Below are 14,743 nucleotides of genomic sequence, written 5' to 3'. Positions count from 1 at the left end.
AAATATGTGACCCGTGTATCTCGTCAGCCTTGCATTCTGGAAAATAACCTCATTCAATATAACAGTGAAGCATACCCAGAATGTCATTAATATCATGAGTATTTTATCCGGAATCACAGAATGTTCTGAGTTGGAAGGGACTCACAAGGATCATCAAGCCCAGCTCTTAAGTCAATGGCCCATACAGGGATAAAACCCACAACCTTGGTGTTATTAGTACCATGCTGTAACCAACTGAGTTAATCTTAGGGTCTCAGGTACAGTCTTGAGTAGAGATTGAATCAAGTATGTGACTGAGTGCTTTTCAGAAAGGAAAAGGTGTTTTTACTAGGCTTGGCTTTTCATTTCCAAAAATTAGTGATATCTAAGACAATTAAAGAGGGCTTTTGTCATCATAATAAAATGACAAGTAATTTAACTGTGACAAAGAATTTCCACTAGTGTCTTTGGGGAGGTTAGTTTTGAAAGATCAACTGAAACGCATTGTTAAGGATGCTATTTAAATTAATGTTCTCCAAGAAGAGGCAGATGTATTTCTTGGTTAACAAAAAATAAAAGTGTAACTCAGGAAACATCGTTTCATTATAAGTTGAGGTCACTCAGGCTGGATTTCTATGAGATAGATTATTTTATTTCTGCAACTCACTTAGTGTTTGATGTAAGACTTTATTTCCAAAGTCTGTTGACAGTAATGGAAATATACCCATTCACTCAAGTACACTTTGGATTAGGTGCACTGTAAATATTGAAATACATCAGCTGCATTGCAGGAAATTTAACAAGTGCCTCAGGCTAAAATTAATTGTTTGTCCATTTTGCAATCCTTATCCTAATATTTGGAACTTTAATATAGCAAGTGGGTTTAGTGGAAACCAGTTAAAGCAGGAAATGAGAAAATTGAGACTATAGGGCTGTGTTGCAGCAAAGTACTGTGGAGGTTGCTGAGCTCTGCTTCTTGATAATTTGTTTGGGATACTCTTTCAGCTGAAATTGTATCAAATCACAATCTATGGATTGTCATAGTTAATTTTCCTATAAAAGTGTCTGGTAGTGCTGCTCTGTGAAAAAAATTCCGGTCTGATCCAGATAGGCCCCAAGCAGAGCCTCATCCAGCCTTGGCGTCCTCATTCACTAGCCAAGCAGTAACCTCATCGTTGTCATTTACACTATTTTGGGATCACCTGACAGCAATATTCACTGATGATGATAGTCCAGGAGTGACACAAGGTGGATTTTAGCTTAGCTAAAATGTCTCCAAGAGGCTTTTCCTTCTGTTTTGACCTGGTTTATACACAATTGTTTATACACATTGGTTTTTCTGTTAAGAGGCTAATTACATTAACGTTACAAAATTGCCTTTGCTGGATTAGCTTAAATATCTTCCTAATGAAGGCTTTCTATTCAAACTACCTGTAAACAGGCTGGGGTGTTCAGGAAAACTCCCACATGTATGCACATACCTACCCAATTTGGTCTGCTTTGGAAAGAAATACACCAGCTGTACTGCTAGGAATGTATCTTTACTTGTAATGAGTCAGAAAAAAAAGAACCTTGCTTTATTGTTTGCCCAAGAGGCTCATAGGTGTGAAAAACAAGCTTTCTGACACGCTGTCTTATGAAGGCAAAGATAAGTTGGGGAAAACATTTTGTACCTGATGTGCTGCTGAGTTTGAGGGTGTTGGAAGGAGTTGCCACACAGTGGGACAGAATGGAACAAGCAAAGTAAGCTGTGATTACAGTGGAGGGCATCTTTTACGCATCTCTTACCCATCCAAATCTTAAATAGTTTAGATTGAGGAGATGTTGTATCTTTCAAACAGAAATTCTCTTTGTGAAACCAAAGGCAAAGAAATATAAAATTTGCTCTATTCTTCAGACCCTGTGTGACAGATATAAACCACCTTGGAGCCTGAACTCTGAGATCACATGGGTGTCACAGGCAGTATTAACTGCTTTAGTTAGTGCTGCAGTTAGTCAGAGCATGACAGCGTCTTAAATTCTGTCACGCTCTTCATGTTTATTTATAACTCCAGTATCAATATTTATGCACACCCCAGAACATTCTTATGACATGAATTTCTCTGAGTGTTAATCATTTCTCACCAAAGAAGAGACTGAAAGAATGATAACCATTATATTTTGCTGGTAGCATCTTCCACGTTGCAATGTTGGGATTAGCAGTTCCACTATTAGGAGTATCTGCTGACATAACACATTCAAAGGATACACCAAATTCATTATTTAAAAAGCTCTGAAAGTCATAGGGCCCAGTGTAGCAAAAAGCCCAGAAATGACATTTGAAACTGTGTTACTCTGGGTTCTTTAGGTATTTAGGTAGTGGCCTTTTGCTCAGCCTTACACTGGTTAGAGCCTACTGGCACTTATAAAAAGGAACCTTCTCCTGAAGTTGTCAGGAACGGGGAACACTGAATGTCCCCGAATACATTTCTGAAAATAAAACATCTAATTAGTTTCATCAACTTCTCAAACAAGGTTATTTGCCTTAAATGCAAAAGGTTTGGTAGATGTTCAGTGATTTCTCTGTGTTTCCTACAGGCTGACAAGTGTAGGTAGACAGTTATTGTAGTTTAAACACAGAGGTGCTCAGTGACTTTGTAAACCATAATGGCCTGATAATGCATCTGAGACTTGGCAAACATCTTGGTGCTTTCACCAAGTGTGTGTGTGATGTTTATGTATACATGTTTGTCTTCCTTTTCTCTCAAGGGAGTATTAGATGAAATAATGAGAATATTCATCTCACTTTTGCTGCTTGTCTATTATATAAAGTTTTGATGGGAAACAATGCTACACCAAAATGTCATTGCTAGAAAAGTATGATTTGTCAAACTTGTTTTTGGAAAAAATGGTGTTCTTTTACATACAGCAAAAAGTAGTATTGGCTGCAGTAATTAGCACTACTTGCCAGTTGTGTATGTAGGACAGCACTGAAATCATGTTGCTTCCCTTGCTGCTTTTGATAGAATACAGCACAATCTCTAATCTTTGTGGTTCATGACTGATACTGCTCTGACCTTTCTCTTTGTTGTTATATGAGTATCTTTGACAATCGGGACCTCCCAGTGTCGCAGATTTGTATGTTATTCTAACTTTGCCATCATAAGAAGCATTTTAAAGTTTTTCATGTGTTAGAGGTGCCACTTTTTCTTGGATGATCATATATTGAAATAAAAAGAATTCCCAGTGAAGAACTGCTAAAATAATACCAATTAACTCCTCAAACATGATTTTTCTTTTTCTTGTTTTTTTCTTTTTTTTTCTGCAAAACCTCCAAGTTTTTCAGTTATATACGGTTTCACCTTCTGTTTAGTATTTGAATATATATATGCTGCATGGGAAACTAGAGGTGGCTCTTAAATGGCACAGTTAAGGACTGGGGCCTTGTGGTTAGCATGGGAGAAGACTTGGTTGTTCTTATAATTTTTCACTGTATTTCCATATATTTTCCAAATGTGGTATATTTTCTAAAACTTCCGGGCTAAACTGAGAGCCTTAAGTCTTCCTCGTTATTCGTCAGAGTTACGGCAAGAATAAATTTACAAGGACCCTTAGATCTTGCAAGGGTCAAAGTTGAATTGAAAACCTGAACTTGTAAGACTGTAAATAATCTGGAAGAAAGACTCTTTTTTACTGTAGTGTAGACATTTGTAATATATAATGCTGCTGTAGCCTATTTGAATTACTATGGGATAAGTTATAATTTAGGACTCTAAAATCCCTTTACGGTGCAAATAGCTAAAATTGCAGTTAAATTCTCTTTGTCTGAACATAATTGCTGACATATCCTGTAGTTGTTCAGAGTTTTGCAGTTGATACAGATTTAAAGAAATGGGTATGCCCAGTGATTACTTACGTTCTATTGATTTGACTTGGGAGGCTGTATGCTTGAATAACTTTCTCTGAGGGCTAATTCATTAGTGAGTTCACTGGCCCTACAGACTGCTGAAATGGTTATGTGCATCAAGTCTGGTTGAAGTCAAAGCACCTAGCTGAATTGGAAATATTATCACCTGACAATTTACCTTTGGAAGCAAGAAATAAATTATTGAAGTAGTTTTTATTCCCTGTTTTCAGAGCGTGAAACTGGGCACTGTTAAGTATCACTTGGAAATTTTCCATGTTCGAGTTCTTGCACGTACTTGCATAAAAGTAGTATATGACTATCAAGATGCTTCCTTATGGAAATAGGGAACAAATATTTACAGGAATGGAATCATAATTACTTGCTTTTCTTTGTGTCCAGCCTTGGTCTGAATCTCAGTGCTTGTAATAAATGTGACATAAGTGGGAAAAGGCAGTAAACCTTAGCAATCTACCCAAGTCTGTTTGTCTTGCACAGTAGACAAAATTACTTTGACAGCTGCTTAGTTTGGCCAACATCTGAGGAAGAGTTAACCACAGTTGGAAGTGATCAGGTATTTATGGGAATGACTGTTTGGTGTTGATGAATAAGCTGCCAGGGACCTCAACAGATGCTTAGACCATTGTGTGGACAGATCAGACTAGTTTCCTCTCATGAAAAGGAATATTGCTATGTGAGGTGGGAGACACTGTCTCAGGAAACTTGTCCTGGATGTGTTACTATAAGCATTCACTCTTCTCATGGAGTGAAACAAGAGATCCTTTCTAAAACAGTTTTGCGCTTTATCGTATTTACTTGTTTGCGAAGCAAGGCATTTCTCTGCTTTAAGACCTAAAAATCACCCTACTGATATCAAGGGTATAGATAGTGTTCCCACAGGAGCACTGGCAAAAGCAATCATGAATGCCAAAAGATGGAGTAAAAAGAGATGGAAAAGATACCCTAAGACTTCTGTTTTTCAGGAAGATGAAGTGACCTATTGGGTCACCACAGCTGAAAGGACTTGCTCTTCCTCCTTTCACATTCCTTGTCACCTCTGCTCCTGTTTTCTTCTTTGCTCTCTCTCTGGTACTGAGTGGGCACTTCCGTGGTCTGATTTGGCCTGTTATTTTTTCCTGGGATGATTTTCTTATGTCAGTGGCTCAGGAAGAGGTCCAGTTAGCTCCCCAACTAGTGCACAGTGAACAACAGAAGTGTGCAGGTTGGAGCAAGCCAGGTGCAAGGGGGGGTAGAGAGAAGCTTGTTCCTTTTCCGGTTGGCTCAACCTCACCTTACAAAAGAACAGCTTTAAAAACTAAATTTAACCTCTGTATGAACTTGCCATATGGGGTTTCTATGAAGTTAACTACAAGGTGCAGATCAGATCTAATAAAATGTACAGACAGTGAGAGTTTGTGAAATATAGTTTATTAAGTGTTATAGCAGGTGTGAAAACATCAACAGCAAAGAAACTATGCAGGCAAGAAGAAAGGTGCTGAGCAAGGAATACAACAGGAGTGTAAATGGCAAGAAGCCCTCTGAAAGGGAATAGAAAGAGACCTCTTCCTAATTTTGCCTTTAATGGAAGCACAAGTTAGCAATCAAAGTTTAGAAGAAGCCAAGAGGAGAAAGAGGAACACAGATATTTTAGTTTCAGAAGGCTTCCAGAGGTGGGCCAACCTCTCAACTGGTTGTAGCACCAAGGGTGTTGGCTTGTTAAATATAATCTGGAATAAATGCACTGTTTTCCCATTAAGCTGTAGACATGCTTCAAAATGCACTTGGGTCATCTCATGAACTTGCTAGAAGGTAATGAGCATAAACAGAAGTTCTGAACAAAATGCTGCAGCCCAAAATAATGTGCATAGTTCCAGGATTTTTTTTTTTACAAGTTCTGAAGGTCGTTTTTAGTGTTCAGAAATCTGAGGTGTTCAAATAGTGAGAGTAATTTCTCTGAAAGGATGTTAACTATTCCTTTGTGATGATGGGCACTGCACATCTTTTAACAAATGACCATATGGAGTTACTCAGTGTCCTAGAGTTTTGGAAGGATGTCAGAAATCCTATAAATGTCATTCTGCATTTAAATGAAGCTTACTGAGTTGGCACGTTGTGGAAGTGTTTCCTTGAATTGATAAACTGTGAAGTTTCAGGCAAGGTTGGGAGCATTTTCAAAGTAATAAATGGGGATTATCTCTGCTTATTAGTTATGCAAAGAAGGTAATGAAATTATCATTGCACCTGATTTCTAACTTTCTTTTTTTCTTATAGACCAAAATTCTTGGTGTCTTCTTTATTTCGTCTCAAGAGTTCCTGTCCAATGCATATGTTTTGGCTGTACTCTTATTTTTTGCACTTCTATTGCAAAGGACATTTCTCCAAGCATCATACTATGTTGCTATTGAAACAGGAATCAACTTGAGAGGCGCAATACAGGTACCCAATATATTACTGATTAACCTTTTCATACACTTATACATGTATTTGTAAATAAAAATTATAATTATAGTTGTTAAATTCTGAAACGCTTCTCTCCTGAAATGTACTGAATGTAACCGTTGCCTTTAAAAATTGTTAGCTTGGACCTGCATTCTGTTTTTTCTGGATCTTATTTGATGATTTTATATAAACACTTATTTTTAATATCTAATGTTGTATTTCTTCTTACCTTTAACCACAAATTTGCTGAGAGCAAAACTGAATGTAAATTTTGAAAGAGTTTTGGATGTGAGCTGCACCTCACCCAACTCAAAGGCATTTTTTTGTAGCATCACATCCCCTGCAAATAATACAGCTTTAAAATCTCTTGTAAATAAACTTTGGACAGAAGGATAGGTCGTATTCCCAATGTATAGAGTAGTTCTTATGGGTCATGCCACAAAACCTACCAGCCATTGCAGGATCTGTAATTACGGAACATGAGTAAGATTGCTGAAGTGGAGTCCGTAATCACTGTAGCATACGAAATTCAAGTTTTATGTAGCATACAAAGCTCTGTGCCTGGAAATGAGAGAATTTGGTGTAAGATTACAACATGTGATTGCCAAATGCACTGGCTGAAACCTACCCTCTGACAGCCTGAAAGCCAGCCTTATAAGTTATACTATTTATCCACTGAGCCACATGGATCCTGTGGGGAGTCTGTGATAGATGGATGCTTTCAATAGCAGCCTAATTGTTTAATTCTCTTTTGATCTTACACTTGGAAGCACTTGTCAGCTGCCAGGCTTCTGGATTCCATCCATTGGTTTTCCCTTATTACAGTGAAGTAGAAAAATCCTGAAGGAATAAAATTTGATCCAAAAGATACAAAAAAAAATTGCATGTCTTGTATCAAGCGGAAGAGCTGCAACTCACTGAAACCACAGCAAGTGTAAAAGGGGAATTGTTGGAAAATATCACTAAATTAATTTTGTTGAAAAAAAGTTTTCTGTTCTCTGCACTGGATGTTACACAGAGGCCCAGTTGGACTATTGAAATTGGAAAATTTTTATCCATCACTCTAAGCAGTAAATTAGTGTTAGTAGCACTTACTGTGCCGGTAATTTTACCCACTTTTTTTCTTTTAATCTTTTCTCTCTCTTCCTCTCCTGTGTAAACCTGCACCTCTTCAATGTGCCCTTTACGACTTTATGCTTTGTGATGGACAGTCATTTGATCTGAAGGCACTCACTGAATGAAGGTGCCTCCTGTCAGCTCAGTTTCATGATGGCAAAGCCTTTTACCAAACCAGCTGGTAAAAGTACACTTTCATTATTGTGTATTAAGTTACTTTCCTACATGGTGCCTGATTCTGTACTGAGGCACCTGTTTAATTCAGTACAGAATTGTACCTGTGACATTAGTTGTCTGTGAATTAAAGTTTATAATGGGACTGAGCTCTCTAGCCAAAATGTAGCAATGTTCTCAGTCAGGAACATTATTCTGAGGGTTGGATGGGACCTAAATCAGTTGCCAGAGAAAAATAACAAGGTTTATAATGTCTTGATGATTGTATATTGAATCTAATAATACATTATTAGTGCTAGTTACAGCAAGAGCACTCTATGGATGTGCTGGAGGTATAAATCATAGTTGCTAATGTGGTTCTTGGGCATTTTGGGTAGTAAAGGTTTCATTCTCTTATTGATGCACAGGTATGCAAAAATGGAGTACTTAGACAACCGTGATGCAGCTACTGTGCTTTGTGTTGGTGAAGAATAAGTAGCTTAAAATTTTACATCATAACATAAATGGCCAAACTCAAAGTTCTTAATTTAATTTACTGGAAATGTTGTTTTCCCTCAACATGCTGCACATGTGCTTTAGATGAAGCTAGAAAACTCATTTTATTTCTATATGCTAACACCTTTTGATATCTCTTCCAGACAAAAATATACAATAAAATTATGCAGCTTTCAACTTCTAACATGTCTATGGGGGAGATGACAGCAGGCCAAATCTGTAACCTGGTTGCCATAGACACAAATCAGCTGATGTGGTTCTTTTTCCTCTGCCCTAACCTTTGGGCTATGCCAGTACAGGTAAGGTGATAGAATGTGCTTTTGTTCTTAATGCGCGTCAGTCTGTACTGGCTCATTGTGTATGAATTTTATGAAAGTAGAGATAGAAGTTAAAGAATAATTGGAAATAAGATTTCAAGCTATTAGCATCTAGAAACGTTGCATGTAATAGATTTCACATCTGTGGCTGGACTCTAGGTATTTAGGATTGTATTAGAATCTTGACTGCTGCCAAATATGCTCTGCATTTGTAGCAAGAATTTATGGGGTGCAGCAGATTGCAATCCATTCATTTATTACATCAGGGAGGTTAACTGGAAGTTATTGCAATCATTTGTCTTCTGAATCCCAGCAGAAGCAAGAGAAATAACACTTTATTCACAAATTTGATTGCTTAGAGATGATCCTTTAGACATCCCTCAAAACTACTGCTGCTTCTTGGATGACAAATTCCACAGTTCGGGGTTTTTTTATTATTATAACATGTATGAAATAGTTTTGCTACTTTATTCTCTCTGGTGTCTTTGGTCTCCTGTCTCTAAATACCACTCTCATCCCTTCAGTCCCCTTTCCCACATGGATAGAAGGGAACAGATCACTGTTCTGAGTCACACCCAATTGCCTTGTCACTCCTGGTCCCATGTCCTGTAGCCTTTTGTAATACCCAGTGAGATACAACTGTGTCTTATCAAGTCTTTAGGATGAGGAAAGCAAAGTCCTATCTCAGAGGGTACTTCCATGATTGATTTAAATTGATCTTAAGCCTATTCACTTACAGAAACAGGAGTTTGTGTGTGATGTCCAACATGGACACATGCTATTTTTACCTTCTTTGGTGTTTCAGCTCAGTGGATTGTACGTTGTGTCACATGAGCTTGTGGAAGCACTGAAGAACAAATCTGATCAAAACTAGTCTTTTTTTTTTTTCCAGCGAGGTGGTATTCCTCTGAGTCTGTGAAGTGGTGAATCTCACTGGATGGGCATGTGATTAAGTCTGTTCTAGTAAGGGAGTAGACAGAGTAAGGGAGTAGGAGGTCAGAGCAATCTCAGTAGAACCCTGAATCATTTTTCAGAGTTCACACTTACTGAAACAAGGAGGAAGAGCAGATTACTTAGTTTGTAAGAGCCAGTATTTTAACAGAATTGTAGAAACATCCTACAATTCCATTTAAGAATTTCCTGAGAAAGCTGACAGTAAAGCACGTAGTTTCATCTGGAATTAACATGGTGACCTGTAAGTCTTTCTTCTTTCTTCCAGGTACTCATTGTATTTTGTTAGCTTACTTCAATGCTAGAAGTAAATATAAACAGAAGAGGCAGTAGAGTTTAAATTCACTTGGTATTTTCTAGAATATAACTTAGTTTCAAAAACATGATGAAAACTCCATTGTGTTCATGTCACAAAGGCAGTCTGGTTTCAGCACCACACAGAGGCTGATTTGACTGGTGGGGAAGTCAGAAACCTACAAGTAATCTACCCAGGATCTTTGCATTTTGGATTGCCTGCTCTTGCATGAAAACTAAATAATTTTCCTGAGACTCTATATATAGAGTCTGCAGCTGGCAGATCATGTTTCCAGTCACTTTCTAACATGGCTTTAGCAGTGTTGTTTAGGAGTTCCTAAATATATAGTTCTGATACTATAAGATGTTAAGCATATAAGAATATTACATTGAAAAGCTGAGAATGGGGAAGAAAAGCCAACCATTCCAGTAATTATGTAAACTGCACCGATGTCAAAGAGTGAGATGTTACAGTGCTGGCCATCAGGAGATCTGGATTCCTTTCTGATTATAAAGATATATATTAGAATTGAGTTGATTTTATAGTTGTTCCTGTCAAAAATAAGAGATTTTGGTCAAGATGCTACAGATCAGATAGGCACATCCTCCTTAAAAGCAAGTCTTAAAATCATCTGATGCCATGGTCAGCTAGATTAACTTCCTAACCCGAAAAAAACCCTCTTGACTTATTTTTTAGCATCAGGATGGCCTCCCTGAAATTAAAGGGCATGGGGGTGAGAGGGGGGAAGGCAATGGGAACCAGATTGTTTCAGAGTGGGTGGGGAAAAAAAGGTGATCAATGAATGTATCCTAATAGTGGTGTCTAATTGCAAAAGAGAGGACAACTATAATGAAAAGAAACTGATATGAAATATCATAGTAAATATGGCTACATATTGGCAGTTTGTTAGTAATAATTAGGATACCAGGGAGACCCCTGGTGGCCTAGTGGTTAGCGTGCAGGACTTTCACTGCTGCGACCACGGGTTCAAATCCCGGTCTCCTGGCCTGATGGAGGTCGTTAGCCCTGTGTGGCCATCCATCTATGAGAAGGACACTCTAAACAAACCTACGTCCTGAGGACCTCACTGCCATTGTCCAAGCTTGCTTGGCCCCGGCAGATGAACCTTAGGATTATTAGGGTGGGCTCAGTTCAGCGCAGGCTGTGTCTCACCTAAAAAATCCATTGCGCAGGCTGGAAAGGTAAAAGACCTTTCCCCAAATCTTCGTTCGCGAAGATGGGCCATTATTATTATTTATTATTAGGATACCAGGGTATTTTCATTCCACTTACTGGAAGTACCCTGCAGTAAGAAGCCAGTGATTGTATACTGCTAAAATGATATTGCTGAAAGAGCTATGAGGCGTTAAGAAGAGTCCACCCCTTTAATGTTAATGTTTAGGGTACAATTATCCCTTCAGCTTAGTCTCCATTGTAAGTCTGTTAGTAAAACAAACAATGTACAAAGTACCAATTTCATGTACATCTCTTTTATAAGACCTCTCTGGCACCTCAGTGTAGGCAGCGCTTTAGTGCAACTGAGAAGTAATCCAATTTCACTGCATATTCTGTAACAACATTTTACTCTAATGTGCCAGAAGTCATGGGCTCATAAAGACTTCCTGTCTGCTGAAAATATTATTATATTTGCATTAAAATTCCCCCCGCAATGTTCCCTACCAGATGAGGACGATCAGTGCCAGAGCGTGCTCCTGTTTTGTGGATGGTGCATGTATTGCCAAAAACAATGAGTCACGTTGGTCACAGAGGTTTCTTCGAACCATTTTCCATAGGATTCATTCGGTACCTTGCTTTATGAGGTAGTGAAAACAACTGCTTGAGAGATGGCTAATAATAAGTTGCACAAACTCCATTATTATTTAAAGCAGATTTTTAATTGTTTTGTAGCTCTTAATCTAACAATCAATATTTCAACATCTGCTGTGGATCTTGTAGTAGCCATTCATAACAAGTCAGGTTTTCTATACAGTCCTGATAATTTGAGCCCCATCTTTGCTCTGACTGGAGTCAATGGGAGCTTTATAATTGCTGTAAGTTACTGTTTGAATGTTATTGAAATCCATGAGAAGAGGCCCAGGAATGCCAATCAGTTGAAAGATGCCCTCAGTAGGTTTGGCTCAAACCCTGGGAGCAAAATGAGGCCCTATAAAGGCTTTCTCCCCACGCCCCCATTTTATAAACACCTTTGTTTGAATTCATTGTGGTTATTAAAAAATCCTGTGTTCTCATATCTCTGGCTCATTGGTAGGGATAGCTTACACTGGTAATAAAAGGATATTTGTCTCTTTCAAAACTGCCCACAAAGCAGTTTTTGACTGAAAGTGTTTGCTCTCCTCAGTAAATAATCAAGACAAAATAACCAGAGCTATTGGTGAGCTTCTTGCTCCTGATATATATCTCTGACAGGGAAGAGTTTTGGGATTTTGATGAAAGGGAAGCAAAGTCTTCCATTACACAGGTTGTTTTTTTTTTTAAATATGATTGTTACCTTCTCAGGAATATTAATAAGAGCCTTCTTATCTGCCAGATACTGTCCTCCAGAGTTCAGATATTGTCTGTATACTGTTTATTCTTGACTCTGTCCTTTATGATACGATATAGAACTACATTCAATTAGATTTACAGATTTCAGCACTTTACAGATACAAGTCTTCACATATTTTTTTTTCCATACATGCTGAATATATTTTAAAGGTTTGCCCTTATTATCTCATTATAAAGAAGATAAATGGGATTACTTTAGCCTATTGGAAACAGGGAATTTTTATTGTGAAGACTGTCCTCTCAATAGCTAGGATGACAGGTGGAAAAGCATCCTTGAGCTAGCAGCTAACTCCCTCAAGATCCAGCTGGAATAGCTTTCTCCTTGTCTATGTGAGAAGCTGATTCTCTCTTTTTAGAACCAGGCAGTCCCATAATGTCCTTGACAGTGAAGCAGTAGCGAGGGAAAGCAGGAAAGCAGATAGTCAGTATTCTGCAGTGGCTGCACACTGTTCAATGCTTACCTGTATTTTGAGTGTCTGGAGTGTCTATCCATGATGAAGCCATTGGGAATGAATATCTTGATCTGTAAAGACCAAGACCATTTTGTGTTTTGGAGGAGAGCTCTGCCAGGGGTATCCTTGTGTGTTTTGTTTGGCTTCATACACTCATGAATTTCCTGACTTCACATGGAAGCAGATTAGTCACTAAAAGATTTTTAATTTGCAATTTAACCTTGCCTCTTACTAGATTTGGGGTGTGTATACAATAGGATTTTACTTTCATGCTATTGCATGTTTCCTAAGAACTGTGGCTCATTTTGAGGATCATGTTTTAGTTTAGTTCAGTTTTGGAGAGATATAAAGGGTTCTTAAGAGAAAAAAAAAGTCTGTATTTTCTCTCTGTGTCTTAAATTATTGAAAATGTCAATACAGAAATGTGGAAACTGGGGAGTCCTTTTCTTCATGGAAACACCAAATTCCCATAAATGTGTGGAAATAGATGGGCATATAACTATTGAGCTTTGAAATGATGAAAGATAGTGCTTCTGTGAAGGTCATGAGACTGTGCAAACATAGCAAGAGTAGTAGATAACACTTTAAGAAAATTTCCAATTATTTTTTTAATTAAGGGAAATTATGTATGAAATTAACTTTCTATCACTATGTCTTCTGATTAATTTATCAGCCACATAGTGTCAATGCTGCAGAATATTCAGGATTCAGTCATTAGAATAGTGTTAATTAACAATGGTAGCATGTATGTATTGTTTGTGTTTATTGAACTGCCTCCAGTAGCCCTCTCCATCCAGACTGTGGCTTTATCTGTAGATTCTTATATATGCAAAGACAAACCTTTGTTTTTTAAGCTGTTTCTTTAACCTTTTTTTAATAGTCATTGTGAGTCTGGCACTGTAGATCCTTAGAAGATATCCTTTCCAGTTGACTTGAGAGATTATTTGAAGGAGAGGTTCTCACTGGTGTAATTATGATGTTCCTTTGTTTTTAATGTGCTGGTCAGCAATAATGTCATCTTAATGTTTGCAAGATCAGTTGTATTTATAATAACATTTCATATTAGTTTCTATAGTAATCAAAGAAGCATTCCTTCTTGTGGAAGTCCCAATGTTGCAGATTAGTGAGTTCTTACTAAACTGGGAGATGTAATTTCTTCTCTGGTGTAAAAATACCACAATGTCAAAGAAGAAACAAAACCATAAATAAAATATATGAATCATATATGTGCCTATATATTTTAAAATAAAATATAATATATATGTAAATTATAAATAAAATATAAAATATTTTTACATGCATGCTATGTCATCCAGCCAATGGGAAAAATATTTTATAGTGACTCTAAAGGGAATACCTCAATGTGTTACTTGGAAGTATTTTTAAATAAAATTTTATTTAAAAGGGGTTTTAATTTTTTTTTTTTAATAAAGTTCTTTTGAATAGCTGTGAGAGTTAAATTATAGAAGATACACAAACCTTGTACAACCTTCTACGGGGCATTATGGGGCATCTGTGAAACAGAAATATGCAGAATGCATAATTTGGGGAGGAGCACTGGGTGAGTGTCTGGTCCTCTGACAGAAGGTCCTGACTGATCACACTCGCTGTGCCAGCGATGTAGAATATACAACATTTGGTGTAGGGTGTAACTGCAGTGGCTGTTGGTTTGAACATGGTGTCTGGTTACCCTGTAATTGGTGTTTGTGGTGCATACCCAAAGTAAAGCCAAGACCTTTCCCTCACTTTCTTTTCTCCCAACAGATAATTGTGGGAATTCTTCTGCTCTACTACCTTCTTGGAATCAGTGCCTTAATTGGAGCAGCAGTAATCATAGTCCTTGCACCTGTTCAGTACTTTGTAGCAACAAAACTGTCACAGGCCCAGAGAAGCACATTGGTAAGTGCCTTCAAACTCTTTCGTGATATAAATATCACCTCTGGTAATTATGCGTTGGTCTGTGTTTGGAATTACAAAGCTAACTGTGGACATTGACCCAGAACTGCTTCTCAAATATTTTGTAGTGTTCAAGGATGTAAAGTTCAAGAATGTGGAAATATGATAAGTGTAAGCAGTA

At 37.7% G+C, this 14,743-nt stretch overlaps 1 protein-coding gene across 1 annotated transcript in view; it reads left to right on the top strand.

Moving 5' to 3' along the window:
- The window catches only part of ABCC8 (ATP binding cassette subfamily C member 8), an 81,398-nt gene that overhangs the window by 13,782 nt on the left and 52,873 nt on the right, over positions 1–14,743 (top strand). Inside the window, exons 7-9 of the mRNA XM_027674205.1 lie at positions 6,134–6,298; positions 8,230–8,385; positions 14,431–14,565. Coding sequence (XP_027530006.1) covers positions 6,134–6,298; positions 8,230–8,385; positions 14,431–14,565 — 456 coding nt within the window. The remainder of the gene's footprint in view (positions 1–6,133; positions 6,299–8,229; positions 8,386–14,430; positions 14,566–14,743) is intronic.

Source organism: Neopelma chrysocephalum, unplaced genomic scaffold (genome assembly GCF_003984885.1).
Source record: "Neopelma chrysocephalum unplaced genomic scaffold, ASM398488v2 Primary Assembly neopelma1_24, whole genome shotgun sequence".
Lineage (NCBI taxonomy): Eukaryota > Metazoa > Chordata > Aves > Passeriformes > Pipridae > Neopelma > Neopelma chrysocephalum.
The sequence above is the reverse complement of the archived record's forward strand: the minus strand, read 5'-3'. Positions and strand labels throughout refer to the sequence as shown.